Source organism: Vulpes vulpes, chromosome 6 (genome assembly GCF_048418805.1).
Source record: "Vulpes vulpes isolate BD-2025 chromosome 6, VulVul3, whole genome shotgun sequence".
NCBI classification, from domain to species: domain Eukaryota; kingdom Metazoa; phylum Chordata; class Mammalia; order Carnivora; family Canidae; genus Vulpes; species Vulpes vulpes.
The window spans coordinates 122,607,893-122,627,199 of record NC_132785.1 but is presented as its reverse complement, the minus strand read 5'-3'; the positions used below and the strand labels follow the sequence as shown (position 1 = coordinate 122,627,199).

The 19,307-nt window shown below is 48.4% G+C and overlaps 1 protein-coding gene across 1 annotated transcript; it reads right to left on the bottom strand.

Annotated features, from left to right (window-relative positions):
* Positions 1 to 16,184: 16,184 nt before the first annotated feature.
* On the bottom strand, positions 16,185 to 19,030 carry TCL1B (TCL1 family AKT coactivator B). Its single transcript, XM_025982592.1, has 3 exons — positions 18,869 to 19,030; positions 16,420 to 16,590; positions 16,185 to 16,238 (listed from the first exon to the last, which is right to left on the bottom strand). Exons 1-3 carry the CDS (start codon positions 19,028 to 19,030, stop codon positions 16,185 to 16,187), a joined length of 387 nt encoding a protein of 128 aa, XP_025838377.1.
* Positions 19,031 to 19,307: the final 277 nt, after the last annotated feature.

Below are 19,307 nucleotides of genomic sequence, written 5' to 3'. Positions count from 1 at the left end.
TTGGCCTTTAGTCAATGGGCTCTGGGTCCATGAACTGTCTGGAAACTGGGTGAGGGATCATGATTTCCCTTTGTGAGCACTGAGGTCAGACTTCAGCTCAATGGTGATTCTTCTTCTTTCTTCCATCTCCTCCAGCATCTTCCTCCTCTTTCCTCCTCCCTGTTGTTGTCATCATCATCTTCTTCTTCCTCTCCTCCTCTTCCTCCTCCTTCTTTTTAAGTCTAGCAACACTCTAGTCAGCTGTTCATTGATCTCATTTCTAGAAGCATCCTGGTCTATTAGCCATAGCCATATATCTCCTTCCATCAAGTCCCTGGATTTCCTACTGTGGAAACTACATCCATCTAGTTTGGTCCTGTCAATAGGCCTCTGCTATTTCAGAATCCCATCCTGCCCACAGATAATTCCATTGCAGCATCCCTCAGTGAGTCATGGCCTACAGGAAGGGACAGCCCACCCAGAGCTTTCAAAGGCATGGGCAGCCTCCATCAGTGTGTTATTTGTGCCTTAGTGAAGGGAGGCTTCTAGGCCTCATAGAGAATGTGGCCTGGTGGGTGGGGGCAGGTTCCTCTGGTCTCTCCTAATAAATACCCCCCTGAGCCTCTGGCTGCTTCCTCTACACTATGGCAAGGAAGTGCCAGCATCTGTTTCATTGATCATAGGCCATTGGCACATTCAAGTTCAAGGAGCCTTTAAGAGAACAGTAGGAGCAACTCCTGGTGTCCCTAGCAAAATACTGAGTTCAGAATCACACGTTAGGATCTCCATACCAATATTATCCTTTATTCTGTTTTATATGCCATTGCCCTTCCTTGGGGCCATCACTGTGGGATGTGTTCCGCTATGTAAAGTACCTCTTCCCAGTTCAGGCATGGTGTTTCCTCACCACGGTCATGAGCACTGAGATTTGCAAGGACAGCAGGGACTGATTAGGTAGTGTATTAAGGGCTACAGCCCAGTGTTTGCATTTTAGTCTAGGAGCAAAAGAAAGCCATTGAAGAGTCTTAAGCAGGAGCATGTCTTAACTGATTTCATTAAATGTTCACCCTGACTACTGTGTGGGAAAGGGAGCAGATTAGGCAAGAGTGGAATCTCAGAGTCCAGTTAGTTGACAATTCTGGATTCCAGGTGAGATGATGGTGGTGTAGTCTAGGGAATGGCATGGAGCTGACAAGACAAGGAATTTAGGAGGATTCTAGGTGCATGTCTGATCAGGCTACTTCACGGTCACTTTGGGTTGGCATGGCATGGTGTGGAGGGAAGGAGAGCAGTCAGAGGGACACCTGGGTGTCTGGCTTGGGTAACTTAACAGATGGTACTTTCAAGTGCCAAGATGTGGAAGCCCAGGCAGGGGCTGGTGGTATTGGGAGAGAAATGTGTTATGTTTGAGAGGCCTCCTAGATATTAGAGATACTGATTTTTTTTTCTAGATCCAGCTCCTACCAGATGGTCCTGGTCCCTGAATTCTGCCAACATTGGCTCCTTCTTCCATCACTCCAGGCTGGGGGAGGTAGTACCTTCCAGCAGTTGTTATTCTCTGTGTTACTTGTCTTTAGTCCTCCCAGCACCTCTGGACTGATTCCCTGTGCAATTGTTCCTCTGTTGGAACTAACTGGTGTGGGCTCTGCTTTCCTACCTGCACACCCCAATAAGGCAATCGTATAAGGAGCCTGAAACTCAGAGGCAAGGTCTGGAGTAGAGACAGGAATTTGGGAATCATTACCCAACTGGATGAGTTGACTTAGAGAGAGATAAGTCAGGGGAGGGAGGAAGCATGCCCAAGACAGAGTCCTGGGCTGCTCCAACATTTAGAGATCAGATGAGAGGCAGCCAAGGCCACTGAGAAGTGGTGGTAAAGTAAAAGGAAACTCAGGAGTGTGTGATGTCATGGAAGTCAAGTGGCAAGGACAAGGTGATGAGCAATTAGACCAGATGCATTGAGACATTGAATAAGGAGTGGAAAGAGATTGAGCATTGGCTTTGTCCCCATAGAGGCCAAGAGTGACCTTGACAAGAGCAATTTCAGAGTCATGGGGATGAAAGCCCCTAGGAGTGAGTGGAAGAGAAAAGTAGGGGCAGGGAATATGCATAGATGGTCTTACAGGGACTAGATGCTGAAGGTAAGCCAAAGAAGTGGGCATGGTGGGAGGGGCAGATGTGTGTCAGTGGAGCATTCTTAAGACTGGAGCTACTGGAGATTATGTGTTAACGGGGATGAGGTGGTACTGGAGAGTCAGAAGAAGCAAGAAGAGAAGGAATGGCCTTTGATGGGGGGGAACCTTGCAATTCCATTGTGATAGAAGGGACAAAAGGGAAGATGTTGTTGATGTGGGCAAGACTGGAGATCTGGTGGGGGAAGGTGGAAGAGTTTGAGAACTTCGGTTTTCCCAGTCATTGATGGGATGAGATTATTACCAAGATGGAAGAGGAAATAGAGTCATTGTAGAGTTGAGAGAGGCAAAGTCTGATGCAGTCATCAGGGAAAATGTTATGAGCTGAATTGTGTCCTCATCAAATTCACATGCTGAAGTCCTCACTTCCAGCACCTCAGAATGTGACTATACTGGGAGATGGGGCCTTTAAAGACGTAAAGAAGTTAACAATGAGGCCATCAAGATATCCCTAACCCAATGTGCCTGGTGTCCATACAAGGAGAGGACACAAACGTACCAAGGGGAGAACACCTGAGGACACAGGGGAAGACGGCCATCTACAAGCCCAGGAGAGAGGCCTCAGAAGAAACCAACCCTAACGACACCTTGATCTCAGACCTCCAGCCTCCAGAATCACGAGGCAAATAAATTTCAGTCATATAACCACCCAGTTTTGGGAGCCCCAGTAAACTAATTCAGAGAGCAAGGAAATCACAGACTCTGGGGGGGACCCTACTGGGGTTGAAAGAATAAGGACCTCGCTGAGGCTTAGGACAGTGTCTAGCACTGATGGTTACTGCAATGTCTGTATATATACAGTGTTCTGTATATTAAATATGTATCAATGGGACAACTACTTAAAGGAAGAAGACCTGTGAAGGAGACCATGGGATTTTAATGGGCAGGAAGGTGGAACTCCCAGTTAAAGTCTTCTGTTTTTCCAGGAAGTGTGAGGCCAGGCCATGAGCTGAGAGTAGGAGAAGAAGGAGTCCTAAGTTTAAGAAAAAATTGCAATGAAACAATCCATCTCAGACCCAGTGAAGTCAGGTGTACCAGAGAAATTTCACAGAATGGCCGAGTAGACCTCTGAACTTTTGAAGTTTGTGGCCAGGAACAGAAAATGAACGCTTAGCCTGTTTGCATGAGTATTATTTTGTCCACCATATTTTTGTATTGGGTTTAGAAGAGAAGGAGGCAAATCAGGTTCAACCAACTTTGGCATTTTACCTGGAAAATAATTCAGAAGGGGGCAAGGAGTCGTGAGTTTGCAGAGGAGTGTTTGGGACATGGAGTCTAAGCTGGTGAGGCATTAGTAGAGAGGAAACAGTAACAAGGATCTTTATATATTCAGAAAATAGGTCCTTTGCCAAATTTCCCCTCCACACTGGTCTTTACTCTGCTAAGTTGTTTTGGGGTTTAGGTTTTTTGTTTCTGCTATGCAGAAATTTTTCATTTTTTTGTGTCATTGCATTTATTGTTTTTTCTTTTGTGAATTCAGGGGTATGTGTTTTTCTTAGAAAGGACTTCTCTACCCTACAATCACATATTTTCTCATGTGGTCTTCTGGCATCTTGTAATCTGCTTACAAGACACCTGGGTGGCTCAGTAGCTGAGCGTCTGCCTTTGGCTCAGGTCGTAACGATGGGTCTTAAGATCGAGTCCCACATCCAATACCCCTTGGGGAGCCTGCTTCTCCCTCTGTCTGTGTCTCTGCCCCTCTCTCCATCTCTTATGAATAAATAAATAGATAATCTTTTTAAAAAAATCTGCTTACCTCATTAATCCACCTGAAACTTATTTTCATATGAAAAAAGAGGTAGCAACCTAACCCAAAATTTCTTTTCTAAATGGCTAGCCAGTTGGCTATTGTTGGCTTTGCCGGTACTTTGAAATGCCAGCCTGATTATATACTAAACTCCCTGGGGTGTCTTCCTCTCTTCCCAAAGCCTGGTCCATTCCATGGCTCTAACACTGAGACCCCCACTGGTTATTCACACAGCTGTCCTGAGAGCCCCCGACCACCCTTCTCTCTCAGATGTCCCCCAGCATCTCTGACATGTTCCATTTTCCATGTGGACTTTAGAACCAAGTTGACCAGGTACAAAATTCTTCCTTAAATATTTCTAACCGTGATTACATCTCATTTATTATAAGTTAGTTGGAGGAGATATTACATCTTTACAATACTGGGTCTTCCCATTTAGCTTACCAACATTTATGTGGCCCTATGTGCACAAGAGCTTTACTTTAAAAAAGTAAAGCAGCTCTACGAGGTGGCTGCTCTTATTATTTCCATCTTACAGATAAGGAAAAGGAGGCACATGGGTCAATTGCTCAACTCACTGAACTGTTCTAACAATGAGCATGCCTTTTCGTGTATTTAAGACTGTTCTACTGTCCTCCAGTAGAATTTTAAAATCTGCTTTATATGGGTATTTTTAACGTGACCTTTCATTATTTTGGTCTGACTCATGCCTGCACATAGAAAACTTTTTTTTTTCTTTTCAAAGATCTTCTTTCTTTCTTTCTTTCTTTCTTTCTTTCTTTCTTTCTTTCTTTCTTTCTTTCTTTATTTGACAGAGAGAGAGAGCATAAGTAGGCAGAGCAGCAAGCAGAGGGAGAGGGAGAAGCAGGCTTTTAGCAGAGAGCCTGACACAGGCCTTGATCCCAAGACCCCAAGATCATGACCTGAGCTGAAGGCAGATACTCAACTGACTGAGCCACCCAGAAGACTGGTTTTGTGTGTTAAATGTATAACCCTTTGCCTTCCTGAATTCTCTTACTGGTTCAAATATATTGGGGCGGTACCTGTTTGCTTTATGATAATGTGGGAAGTCTATATGGTCCATTGAGAGATTGAGGTTAGATCTCAGCCCTCCACCAAGAAGGATGATGAAGTTATGCCCTTGGGCTTCTTCCCACTGCCCGTTCTTTCTTTCTTTTTTTTTTTTTTTTTAATTTTATTTATTTATGATAGGCACACAGTGAGAGAGAGAGAAGCAGAGACACAGGCAGAGGGAGAAGCAGGCTCCATGCACCGGGAGCCCGACGTGGGATTCGATCCCGGGTCTCCAGGATCGCGCCCCGGGCCAAAGGCAGGCGCCAAACCGCTGCGCCACCCAGGGATCCCCCCCACTGCCCGTTCTTGCCTTCCACCACCACATTTGGCTGCTTTTGAGTCTTATTTCTTTCTAGCAATTACTTTTACCCTTTATGTAGTATGATCCTAGCTCTGTTACTTGGCCTTTCAACAATATTTTCTGAAGCCCTTTCCATGACCCCTATGTTCTTATTCTATGCTGCCCTCTTGTTCCCCTTCCCAGTGTTCGCCAACAAACACTGTTATTATTTTTATATTGTCATGCTTTAGAAGTTTAATATTCTGTGCCATAAGAACTCCTAAAACAGTGACTGATGTCCTAAGTAAATTCAATACTCTCCACCAGACTTTTTTTTTAAAATAAAACATATAAACAGAAATGTACAAAAATCCTAAGTTGATAGATTGGCAAATTTGACAAAGCAAATATGCCCAGGTGACTACAACCTGGATCGGCAGCAGACCTGCCCAGCGCCCAGGAACTCATTCATCCCCACAACCCCACCAACACTGTCTGTTCTTTACCATGACTTCTCTGTTCATGGTTTACTAGCGATCATTTTCAAGACGGGCTTATGAGAGCCGTATACCCTTCGATGTCACATGTTTGGAAATGTGTCTTGCCTTTATATTTGCTCACAGACCTTCTGGATCTCAAATTACTGTGTCTCACTTTCTTTTCCTGGGGCTCCCCTGCCTTCCTGCACTGCACTGACCTCTGTGGAGATGTCAGAGATCAGGCTGGTCTTGTGTCCCTCTGAATGGCCTGGCTTGGGGATGGGAGGTGCCGGAGGCCTGGATGCTCACCGTGGGCTTCCTTTATCTTGCCTCCCTAGTTTTATTTATTTATTTTTATTTTTTTTTAAGATTTTATTTATTTATTCATGAGAGACAGAGAGAGACAGGCAGAGACATAGGCAGAGGGAGAAGCAGGCTCCATGCAGGGAGCCTGACATGGGACTTGATCCTGGGTCTCCAGGACCAGACCCTGGGCTGAAGGGGATGCTAAACCACTGAGCCACCCAGGCTGCCCACCTCCCTAGTTTTAAACCAGGCTAGGTCTCAGCGTTACCTATTCTACAGCAGCTTTTCCTGCAACACAGCAGTACCCTCCCAGCTGTAGAATAAGATGCCTTATTTATTTCAGGCAATTTTTCTTCAGTTATCTATTTCAAATCTTACCTCCCTTTCTTTTTTAAAGCTTATTTATTTACTTTAAAGTAATCTCTGCACCCAACGTGGGGCTCAAACTCACAACCCTGAGATCAAGAGTCACACGCTCCTCCGACTGAGCCAGCCAGGCACCTCACACTTCACTGTTTTAGTCCTCTTTAAGGATACGATTTCCACGAATGTTGGACCTCCTTGGAACATCTTTTTTTTTTTTTTTTTGAAAACAATAATAATTTAATAATTTCCAACGTTACAAAGTGTCATGGAGTTGCCTTTCCCAAAATGAGATAATGCTATTGAATATAACATAGGTACCAGCATTTTCTTATTATTTGCATGGGGGTTAAATAAATCTTAAGTAAAACTTTGTGGCTTCAATATCCCCTAATAACTTTTCTGTCACTAGTATCAAATATCTCATAAGAAAGTTAACATCATTTCTTAAAAAGCAGAGAATTGAAACTTGGAGCATCTTCTGCTCTTGTCATTTTTTCCTTTTAATCCTTTGTAAACCTCTATATTTTCCCCCCAAAGAGCTGCCTCCATTTTATCAAGCCCATCCTCCATAACCTTGACTGGTTCAGCAAGGTCTTCTTTTTACAAGTGCTTCTAAAGTGATTTTTGCATCTGTAGTGGCTTTTCTCTCTTCTTTTCCCCAAGGCTCCACCAGCCAATGTTTTTCTCTCTCTGTTGTCTGACTCTGTGGGCTCTGATGGCAACACTCTGTGTTCTGTATTTGATTTCAGAGAGGAGTATTCACTCAGGTTTTCAGCTGTCTGTGATGGTGTTTTCTAGTGCGTGGACTTTGCCTTTTATTTTTCTGTAGTCTGCGTGGTTATCAATCACCTGAGGGGATCGTGGCCAGGATGATGCACAGCTCTGGCCTACCAGCCCGTCCTGGCTGCATGGATGGCACCCCCGGGCTTGTGCAGACAGCAGCCACAAGTGATGCCTTGTTTTCTCAGCCACTTGCCATCATTAAAGATTATATATTTTTTTCTTTTTCTTTTTTTTAGCTCTTGCTCATTCTCCACATATATCAGATTTTTTTCTCTTTCTTTCTTTCTCTCTTTTTTTTTTTTCTCTCTCTCTCTTTCAACTAGCCATCTTCTGTCTTGGGTTTTTTCCAACTAGATCTTTTTGACTTTGTTTCCTTTGCTGATTTGTTTGTTGTCATGCTTAAAATTTGCCATTTTCCTTTCTGCTCTGTCCCCGTTCTCCTGAGCAGGGGTCAGTAAGCTATGGCCAGTGAGCCAGGTCTGGCCTACTGACTCTTTTTAAGCAGAGTTTTATTGGGACACAGCCATGCCCATCGTTACTTGTTGGGCATGGTTGCTTTCCGCTCCAACAGCACTGCTGCTTATAAATATCAGAAAAGGAGACAGAACATGAGAGACTCCTAACTCTAGGAAACGAACTAGGGGTGGTGGAAGGGGAGGAGGGCGGGGGGTGGGGGTGACTGGGTGACGGGCTCTGAGGGGGGCACTTGACGGGATGAGCACTGGGTGTTATTCTGTATGTTGGCAAATTGAACACCAATAAAAAATAAATTTATTATTAAAAAATAATAATAATAAAATAAATAAATAAAGACTATACGGTGGGCAGCCCGGGTGGCTCGGCGGTTTAGCGCTGCCTTCAGCCCAGGGCATGATCCTGGAGACCCGGGATCGAATCCCACGTCGGGCTCCCGGTGCATGGAGCCTGCTTCTCCCTCTGCCTGTGTCTCTGCCTCTGTGTGTGTGTGTGTGTGTGTCTCTCATGAATAAATAAGTAAAATCTTAAAAAAAAAAAAAACACAAAACCATATGGCCTTCAGGGCCAAGGTTTACTCTATGCCCTCTACAGAAGTGCAAAGGCTGAAATAGTTCTCTCTACTCCACTGGCTGCAGTGACCACTTCTCTGCTGACTTTCCCCATCTATGAATTCAGCCCAGATCTTTCTTTAGACCCTCTGCTTATGGGAGGCCTCTGCTTGGATGTTCCACAGGCACCCAAAAAGCCACTCAAAATCAGACTCATCGGGGCACCTGTGTGGCTCAGTGGTTGAGCCTTTGGCTCAGGGTGTGATCTCCGGGTCCTGGAATGTGGAGTCCACATGGGGCTCCCTGCAGGGATCCTGCTTCTCCCAATGCCTATGTCTCTGCCTCTCTCTCTGTGTCTCATGAATAAACAGATAAAAATCTTTTTTAAACAATCAAACTCGTCACTCTGTTTACCCTAGATCTCGGCCTCTCTGCATGCTCCCAACTCAGGACCAGCTGGCCAAACCAAGACTCTGAGAAGCACCATTGCCTCCGCCTCTCCATCCTGCTGATGCTTGCTCGTCACCAAGCTCTGTCTGTTGTCTCTCCTCAGCCACTCTCACACCTGTTCATTTCTCCCACCCCACAGCCTCTGTCTGGCTGCGCAGAGGAGGGGAGTGGGAATGGGGACCCCGGGGGGACACAGGCTCTGGACTTGGCTTTGCCCCTTCTGACTACAGACCAGCACACGTGCTGGGGCCCCAGCTCCTCACCTGGGGTGACAGAGACAGAAGTCCCCGACCTGCCTTCATCCCAGGTTTGCTTTCAGGGTCAAAGTTTTACATCAGATGCTGTATTTTATTTATAGTCTGAGCATAAAGTGCTGCGAAGATGGCCGTGTGTCATGTGAAGATGAGGATCCTTCTACCCTGGTTCTTCCTCCATGGAGCCTCCCTGGATCCCCCGGGTGCAATGACAACCCCCCTCTCTTGCTGCACTTTGGCCTCAGTTGCATCCAGCCCTGATCACAGCCTCTGGCTCTGTGATCAGATTGAGCCCCGAGAAGGTAGGGGCCGATTCCTACTCCCCTGACACCCAGCTTTGGGCCTGGCACAATGTTGAGGTCCTGTAAATGTTTGTAGAACCTGGCCAAAGGCCCTCAGGAAGCTCCCATACTTGAGGAAAAACAAATACACAAATGAGTGATATGGTTCAGACAGAGCTGTCGTGGAGAAGAGAGCTGGATCCCGTGGAGGAAGATGTCTAGTGGGTGACACCAACTGGAAAGAGCAGGGCTGGGCTCACCTGGGATGCAGACTTCCAGGGATGTGTGACCCACATCTGTTGCCATTGACCAGAGCCCCGGCCACATGGGGAGTGCAGAGTTTCGAACACTGGCCCTGGTTCTGGCCCAGAGGAGGGACACTTACCGTGCTTGTGGCCACCGATTTCACCACGTGGGGTGGCCCCAAGGTTCCAGGTGAAATAATTAAACCACCTGTGTGCCACCCATAATTCTCTACAAAAAACTTAATTTTCCCTATCTTCTTGGACAACCTTTCCTGTGTTCCTCATTAGAAATCATGACATAGTCCCTGGTCACTGGTCTTAAGTCTTCAGCACCTGTTAGGTGGAGCTGAGGCAGGGTTTCTCACCGTACCCTGAAGCCAACCGTCATGAATTTTTAGGTCCAGCCTTTGAGGAGGCCACACCACACATGCATGCCCCGTCCACCTGGAGCAAACATTTAGAAACCAGAAGACAAAGGAGGCCACAGGATGACCTCCAGCTCACATGCGTAAGCACGTTGTGGCAACCCTGGGTATGCACTGGGAATGATTTAAACATTTTGATGTCCTTTTCTCTTTGCTCTCTCCTGCTCAAGCCTCTGACCTGGACCAGCTTAGACGTCACATCCCAGCAGAAAGGACAGGCTCGGTCTTTATTCCGAGGAAGAGGAAGCAGGGCGGGATCAGAGGCTTTTGACATTTGCAGCTGGACTGGGCAGGACAGCACCCTTGCCAGCCAGGCTGCCATCCTGTGAAAAGATTTCCAGATTTCTCTTCTGGTCCTTTTTTTTTTTTTTTTTTTTTTTTTTTTAAATTCATGAGAGACATAGAGAAAGAGGCAGAGACACAGGCAGAGGGAGAAGCGGACTCCATGCAGGGAAACTGATATGGGACTCAAGCCCAGGGGATTGTGACCTGTGCCAAAGGCAGATGATCAACCACCGAGCCACCAGGTACCCCTCTCTTCTTGTCCTTAAAGGTATCAACAACTGAGCCCAAAGGCCTTGGGGAGGCAAAAGGAGAGCCTGCTGCTCCTCCTGCTTCAGAACTGGGGTGGAAAGGAGAAGTGTGGACGGAGTGAAGGAGGGAGGGAGAAGAAAAATCAAGCAGGCCCACTTCCCCCTTCCTGAGTTCAGAGCAGTGATTTTGGGGGCCTAGCCAAAGCAAAAGGTACAGTACGGCGAGGTGGGGTGAGGGCTCTTGGAGCATCTATGAGCCACCACCATATCCCGTGTGGCACCACCAGGTGCCAGGGCAAGCTGAGCCCACACCAGATGCCAAGGACAGAACACCCAGACAGAAACTGCAGGGGGGGGGTCACAGGGGACCCTTGGCACAGCAGGCAATGGGAGTTCAGGTGAAGCCGTCACAGGCACAGAACACATGTGGCAGTGCAGTGGGGGCCGTGCGGGCATGCAGACCATGGGCGGTGCCCAGGAGGCGGCAGATCCCAATGGCGCATCCCCAGGGACCTGCCTGCGCACAGGGAGCCTCCCAATGCCATAGGACAAGCAGGCCCTGGGACGCAAGCGGCAGAGCCACCCCAATCTGACACTGGACACTTCCTGCAGGGGGCAACGACTGGAGGCCCTGTTTCTCAGGAGGAGAGGCTGCCCCCAAGCCCAGCTACACACGAGACTAGTGGCTTGGTGCGTCCAGGGACTGGACAGCTGGCACTCCTGGGCATCTGTAAAGAGCTGGCACCCAAAACCAGCCTGCCTGGCACCCAAGAGGTGTGTGTATTTCTTGATCGTTACACTCATTCTCATGGCTGCCAAGTAGGAGAGGCGAAGGTATGGAGGCTGAGTCCCCTGCCCTGGATCACACACACACCGGGTGTCCAGGAGAGCGCCCCCCACCCCAGCCTGCCTGCTTTCCCTGCTGTCCCTGGCTCTGTAAACTTGCCACTCAACTAAAAGGACATCTTCCTAACTCTTGCCCTGTGTATCATCATGCGGTCATTCCTGGTTTGTGACTGGGATGCGGGATGCGGACTACACCCTCCCCAGGCCCCTGTCTCAGGCCAGTGGGAGGGGAGAGCATGCTGAGGGCAGGGGGGCTTTCCATAGAGCCTATTTCTCAGGTCACAGAAGCCTTTGATTGGAAGGGCTCAGCCCAATCTCTGCTCACGGGGTCTCCTTTCATTCAACCGTTCCTCGGTGGACCCCAGTTGTCACCCCAGCTGTCCTGACCTCTCCTGACTTGCACACAGGCAAGCGATTTTCTTGGGCAGTGGTTCTCATCTGGGGCAATATTCCACACACCAGCACCATCCCCTGCCAGGGGACAGTTGGCATTTCCTGGAAATACTTTTTCTGTTGTCAAAACTTAGAAGGGGCAGAGAGGGTGCCCCTGGCATCTAGTGGGTAGAGACTAGGGATGCTGCTTGCCAAGCACCCTGCCATGCTCAGGGTGGCTCCTTGTGGTTAGGAATTACCTGGTCCCAAATGTCCACAGCACGGAGCTCGGCAACCCTGCTGTAGGGAGGCACTCCACGTAAGGCCCCATGTGCCATCTTATGAATTGTCCCCAAACCTCCAAAGTGGCTGTAACAATTGACACACCCACCATACGATCCTATCAAGCCTTTACTTCCACCAACACCAAGGATACAGACTTATTTTTTGTTGGTTTTGTTTTGTTTTTATTGGAGTTCAAATTGCCAACATATAGCATAACACCCAGTGCTCATCCCATCAAGTGCCCCCCTCAGTGTCCGTCACCCAGTCACCTGCACCCCCTGCCCACCTCCCCTTCCACTACCCCTTGTTTGTTTCCCAGAGTTAGGAGTCTCTCATGTTCTGTCTCCCTTTTTTTTTTAATAATAAATTTATTTTTTATTGGTGTTCAATTTACCAACATACAGAATAACACCCAGTGCTCATCCCGTCAAGTGCCCCCATCAGTGCCCATCACCCATTCCCCCCCACCCCCCGCCCTCCTCCCCTTCCACCACCCCTAGTTCGTTTCCCAGAGTTAGGAGTCTTCATGTTCTGTCTCCCTTCCTGATATTTCCCACACATTTCTTCTCCCTTCCCTTATATTCCCTTTCACTATTATTTATATTCCCCAAATGAATGAGAACATATAATGTTTGTCCTTCTCCAATTGACTTATCTCACTCAGCGTAATACCCTCCAGTTCCATCCACATCGAAGCAAATGGTGGGTATTTGTCATTTCTAATGGCTGAGTAATATTCCATTGTATACATAGACCACAGCTTCTTTATCCATTCATCTTTCGATGGACACTGAGGCTCCTTCCACAGTTTGGCTATTGTGGACATTGCTGCTAGAAACATCGGGGTGCAGGTGTCCCGGCGTTTCATTGCATCTGAGTCTTTGGGGTAAATCCCCAGCAGTGCAATTGCTGGGTCGTAGGGCAGATCTATTTTTGACTCTTTGAGGAACCTCCACACAGTTTTCCAGAGGGGCTGCACCAGTTCACATTCCCACCAACAGTGCAGGAGGGTTCCCCTTTCTCCATATCCTCTCCAACATCTGTGGTTTCCTGCCTTAATTTTCCCCATTCTCACTGGTGTGAGGTGGTATCTCATTGTGGTTTTGATTTGTGTTTCCTTGATGGCAAATGATGCGGAGCATTTCCTCATGTGCGTGTTGGCCATGTCCATGTCTTCCTCTGTGAGATTTCTGTTCATGTCTTTTGCCCATTTCATGATTGGATTGTTTGTTTCTTTGCTGTTGAGTTTAGTGAGAATGGGGAAAATTAACAAGGCAGGAAACAACAAATGTTGGAGAGGATGCGGAGAAAAGGGAACCCTCTTACACTGTTGGTGGGAATGTGAACTGGTGCAGCCCCTCTGGAAAACTGTGTGGAGGTTCCTCAAAGAGTCAAAAATAGACCTGCCCTACGACCCAGCAATTGCACTGTTGGGGATTTACCCCAAAGACTCAGATGCAATGAAACGCCGGGACACCTGCACCCCGATGTTTCTAGCAGCAATGTCTACAATAGCCAAACTGCGGAAGGAGCCTCGGTGTCCATCGAAAGATGAATGGATAAAGAAGATGTGGTTTATGTATACAATGGAATATTCCTCAGCCATTAGAAACGACAAATACCCACCATTTGCTTCGACGTGGATGGAACTGGAGGGTATTATGCTGAGTGAAGTAAGTCAATCGGAAAAGGACAGTGTATGTTCTCATTCATTTGGGGAATATAAATAATAGTGAAAGGGAATATAAGGGAAGGGAGAAGAAATGTGTGGGAAATATCAGGAAGGGAGACAGAACATGAAGACTCCTAACTCTGGGAAACGAACTAGGGGTGGTGGAAGGGGAGGAGGGTGGGGGGGGGGGGACTGGGTGACGGGCACTGAGGGGGACACTTGACGGGATGAGCACTGGGTATCTTTCTGTATGTTGGTAAATTGAACACCAATAAAAATTAATTTCTTAAAAAAAATAAGTTCTTTATAGATCTTGGATACTAGCCCTTTATCTGATACGTCTTTTGCAAAAGTCTTCTCCCATTCTGTAGGTTGCAGATTTCTGAGTCCTGAAACCTGAGCCTCTTCCCTCCAACATCCTCTTCTCTAAGTTGCTAGTTCCTGGCAATTGCCCTCTTTTCTTGAAGATTTCTAGAAGTTCTCTCTCCATTCTACATTCTAGGGCTTAGGTATATAGTCCCAGCCTCCTCCACCTTGCCTTTTGGTATGGTATGTTGTCCTACAGAAAATGTTTAACTTGAACAACTGTCTATACTGTCTTTGGCTTTTTTTTTTAAGATTTTTTAAATTTTTTCATGAGAGACACACAGAGAGAGGCAGAGACACAGGCAGAGGAAGAAGCAGGCTCCTTGCAGGGAGCCCAATACGGGACTCAATCCCAGGACCCCAGGATTATGACCTGAGCCAAAGGCAGACGCTCAACCGCTGAGCCACCCAGGCGTCCCTATCTTTGGTTTTCTGTGTCTTAAGGCTTCTCGTACCCCAAGATCACAAACACATTTTCCTGCACTTTCTTCAGATTAGGACTTTAATCCACTGGTGATTTCTTCTCATGACTGGTATAAGGGAGGGACTGCCCCCCTCTTCCCACCACTAAACTGTCACCCTGCCCTGCATCCACACTGCCCTCTTTTTCCCTTGTGGTCCTGGTTAGCAGCTCGGACTCTGCCTGGTGCTCCAGACCCTTCCCTCTGCCATCCTATGAAGACACGCAGGGGAGGGGTCATCTGGACACAAGACAGGGCTCTCCCCCAGCTCCTGCCAGGCTATGTGCCTTCACCAGGCTTCACACAGAGCCCCCAGAGGAGGCTCCCCTGCCTCCCTTCCCCTGGCATCCTGCTCCTGAAGTGGGCCAATCACAACTTCCTCCCAGGGTGGAAAACTCTCGATGGGTCATTAAAATTTACCTTCAAACTTAAGTGCCAGCTTAAGTACCACTGCTTTTCTACACTAAGAGCCAGTTTAAAATAAACTGATTCAGCACAAGAGTTGACCACAAGCAGTAAAGTTTAATTAACCAGTTCCTGGAGGAACCTTCACAGACCAGCATCACATCGAGAAGCTGAAGGATGGAAGCAGCAGGAGAACCACAGGCCAAGTCCACCCGTGCCACCACCGCACCCCCCTGATGCAGGCAGGCTGCCTGGGACTCCAGAGCAGACAGCCTGCCCAGCACTCCATCTCCTCCTGGCCAGCAGGTCAGCAGAACTGATGCCCATCAGAGTCCCAAATCCAGACCTGGTTCCCTCTGAGGCCATCTCTTAAAGTGACCCACTCCCTGCCTGATGTGGTGCAGGCCAATGACAAGTTTTGATCACGGGCTGTACTGGAGGCCAGGGGTCTGGCTGGAGCAGGGTCTGGGGGCCTTGGAAGGGATCTGGGGATGGGTACTCAGAAGATCGGGATCAGGGACACCAAAGGGAAAAAGAAACCCTGGCTTGCGGCCAGCAGGGGAACTGGGCCCAGCACTCAGATGGGGCCCATCTAGGCAGGTCACTCTGAGTGCAGAGCCGAGTACAGCAGGACTCCTGAGAACAACAAGAAAGCAGAGTTGGCAAGGGCCCCACTGCCTCCTCCCCCTGTCCCGCCCCCCACCACAGAGACTATGCTGGGTGTGCAAACAGAAGAGTAGGTGTGTGAAGATCCTCAGGAGGACCCACAGGGCCAGCGAGACCCGGGAGAAGGCAAAAGGAGACAGAGCACCATGGAGGAACATGGCACCTACTCCAAGCAGGACAAGGGGGTGGGAGGGCAGACCCTAGCTCAAGTCCCCCCAACGCACTGGGCCCTGCCCTGGTCAGTGTCGGGGAGAAGGCATCTGCAGATGGATGCACGGTCCTCAAAGACCACTGCCAGTGATTCGACTTGTGGAACCCTAGTGCCAGGGTCAGACCTCCTCGGATGTGAGCAGGACTGCTACTATGTCTGGGCTCCACGTCTTGGGGCAATCCTTCCAACCCACAGAGCCTCAGCTTTCTCATCTGTCAAGTGGGATGTTGATACATACACCTTACAGAATTCTTGCAAAGAGTAAATGATGACTAGGACTTGGTGAGCTCTCATGCACAGTGAAAATCACATCCAAGGGGGCTGATGGGGTGGCTGTGTGAGAATAGCTCAGGGAACAGCAGGAGGGAAAGGAAGTTGGTATCGTCTCCCTGTAAAGAGGGGAGGACCCTCTACTTTTGTCTGACCTCCACACTGCTGGACACAGACCCTGCCATACCAGCCTGTGAGCGGCTCTCCATCGTCAGTCATTCCCCGGTGGCAGCTGTGTCAGGATCAGCTGCTCTGTGGAGTCAACCTGCAGGAGAGGGGGCAGCAGTCAGAGCCCCTAGGAAATGCATATCCATCCACCCAAAGGAGATGGGAACCCAGGTGTGTGGAGTTCAGTAGCCTAGCCCCTCCATCCCTTGTCCTGCTTTGCACACATGCTGTCAGCACCTGCTCCTCATCACCCTCTCCTGGGACCACCACACACTTGCCTGGCCGTGGTCCTCTATTTCCCAGAGTCTGGAATCCATTGCTCTGTACCTTCCTCCAGGGTGGAGCTGCCATGTGAAGGGCAGCTGGGAGAGGGTCAGCTCGCTGGGGAGCATGGGCACCTGGGGGTGCACTGGCATCTGCCATATGTGGACTGTGATGCTGGGTTCATGCTGCAGGGACCAGAGAGGAGGCAGCACATCAGGGACAGGCTTCCCATGAAAGTTGGGCTGCATGCAAACACACAACATCCTGGATGCCTGGCCCGCTGGGGAGCTGCCCCTTCAGATGTGAATGTTTTCAGAGTCTCAGACCCACCATCTCTTGGGGGTCTAGTCTAGACCTGGGATGACTGATTCTCTCCCAGCTCCCCCAAGTATGGCCCTCCCACTGATATGCATCCCACCTTACCCCCACTGTACCCCCTGAAAAGGTAACCACTCTTCCCACCCATCAGCAACATTCCACCTGCACAGATTATGCCTTGGGCCTCTCTGTCCTAGCCATTTCTAGAGATTTTTAATCTTCTTTGTAAAAAATAAAGTACCTGTATACCTTAGGTCCTGGGAGTGATGGGTTTCCTCCCAAAATATATTGTAGGTTTTTTTTAAGATTTTATTTATCCATTTGTGAGACAGAGAGAGAGAGAGAGAGAGAGAGAGAGGCAGGCAGAGACATAGGCAGAGGGAGAAGCAGGCTCCATGCAGGGAGCCCAACGCAGGACTTGGTCCCGGGTCTCTAGGATCATGCCCTGGGCCACCCAGGGATCCCCAGTATATTGTAGTTTTGATTCTGGCCTTCACATACTTATTACAAACATAATAAATACAATAAAATGAAATGTGGCCAATACAGAAAGGTATAAAAGTGAGTAGGGAAACCACCATCAACTATAATCAAAGCTCCCTTTGTTATGCAACAAAATGGAAAGCTCCTTATGGCATTTTTTTTATCTGAGTATTTGTCTTTTCTTTGTGATGAGCATCTCTAAGAGGTAAGGATCCTAGTCTTTCATCAATCATACATATGGCAAATAATTTTTCTCAGTTTGTTGTCTTAACTTTGTTATGGGCTCATTTTACAGAGGAAAGGCTTTTAATTACACAGCAAAATCTCTTTCCCTTTAGATTCTGGCTTTAGATCAGGTATCAGCCAAGTGTGGGCTGAATCTGGCTGGCCAGCTCTTTTGGTAAATAAAGCTTTATTGTAGGCAAATGCTCATTCCTTTACATATTGTCTTTGGCTGGTTTTGCATGACAAGGCAGAGTCAGCCAGTCACTATAGGGTCCTTTGGGCCTGCAAAGCTGAAAATATTTACTATTAGACCCTTTACAGAATATTTGCTGGGCCTTATATATTAGGTCAGGCTCAGAAAGCTGCTTCCCATCCTAAGATTATATATGAAAATACAGATCTGCTACTAAGTAGTAATTATTTTAAATAGAGGGAAATGCTCATTCTCCAGGTTCCCACACTGCATCCGTAGCTACATTATTTGAATCCAGTTTCTCCATTGAATGCATTTTACGCTTTTAAAAAACCTACCAAAAATACTTTGCCCAGAATTTTTTGCAAGCTTTATTTGGTGCAGGTGTGGGAAATACTTTGTGTTCTCCACCAAAAATTTTCTGGATTATCTCTTTGAAGATTGCTAGAATGTTTTGTATCGTTTAAAATGTCAGCAAATTGTTTATAATGACATTTTCAATACCTTGACAAGCTTTTACTATATTACACAGAGGTATTTATTGTACCCCTCTAAGATGGATCTAAACCCCCCCACCTGTGGCCATTGTTTCTGACCGGAGTGATTATCTTTACCACCTGAGGAGCTTTCAAATCCTAAAGGGTCTTAGACTCCACCCTAGTTTCTGAAGGAATCCGGAATCTGTTTCCCAAGTGGGATTCCAGGAGTTGTTATCTGTCAAACACTTCCAAGTCTTTTCAGCTGGGGAGCTGCGTCTGTGACTCACCTGCCACAGAGTTGTATTATTCCTGTTTCACAGATAAGGAACTGGATGCCAACGTTTCTTTTACCCTATTGGCTCACCTGCTGCCTCTAGGTAGCAAAGCCTCCTGTGCGGTCCTGGAAAACTCTTACTTATGCTGCAGGGCCCAGCTGAATAGCTGCCCCATCTGTGAAGCCTTCCCAGCATGTACTGAGGGCAGGATTGGGCTCTGACCTACCTTCCCCTCAGCCTCCCAGTGAGGGCCACATCTTCTCCTGCAGATAAGCTCATGACGCTGGCCCCTCCAGGTAAGACCTCCTGGGACTACATCAGGCATGGACATCACTGTGCTTGGACCCTGCATGGGCTGAGTTTTTCAGAACAAGTGGAATAGCCTCCTCTCACCTCTGTCCGGGGCCCTATCACTGAATGTGACAGGTGCATCCAGGCTGAGGTCCATGCGCAGTCCTCCCACCCCCCACCCCCATGCCCGTCAACTCACCGCATGGTGGCGGGGGGCCCTGCCCTGAGCTCTCCAGGAGGGACTGAGCCGCACCACCACGATCACCCAGGTCCGCCCCCTCTCGTCCTCGTAGACGCCAGGCCTCAGAGCCCACAGACGGTGTGGGGGCAACCCAAGGCACGGAAAAGGCCCGGAGGCCATGGCAAGACTTCATCCCATGCGGGGCTAGAGACACAAGTGAGGCCTCCTGGTGTTCGGCGGCCTTAAATGGGGCCATTCCCTCTGGGCGGGGCTGGTGGGTGGGCTGGGCTACAGGTGGGGGGCGGGCAACAAGTGGCTAGCCCACCCAGGGGTGGGGGAGGCAGCCCAACACAGGGAGCAGGCACAGGCAGACCCTAGGGCAGGGGCAGGAGGAGCTGGGCCAGTTCAGGACCAGGACGTTGAGCCACAGAGGGTGGAAAGGCCCCTCCCTGCATCC

Coding starts and splice junctions, on each gene's coding strand:
- TCL1B (XM_025982592.1), bottom strand. CDS start 19,030: ATGGCCTCCGGGCCTTTTCCGTGCCTTGGGTTGCCCCCACACCGTCTG. Junction 16,591..18,868: donor GGGCCCCCCGCCACCATGCG/GTGAGTTGACGG, acceptor TGGTCCCTGCAG/CATGAACCCAGCATCACAGT. Junction 16,239..16,419: donor AAATAGAGGACCACGGCCAG/GCAAGTGTGTGG, acceptor CCTCTCCTGCAG/GTTGACTCCACAGAGCAGCT.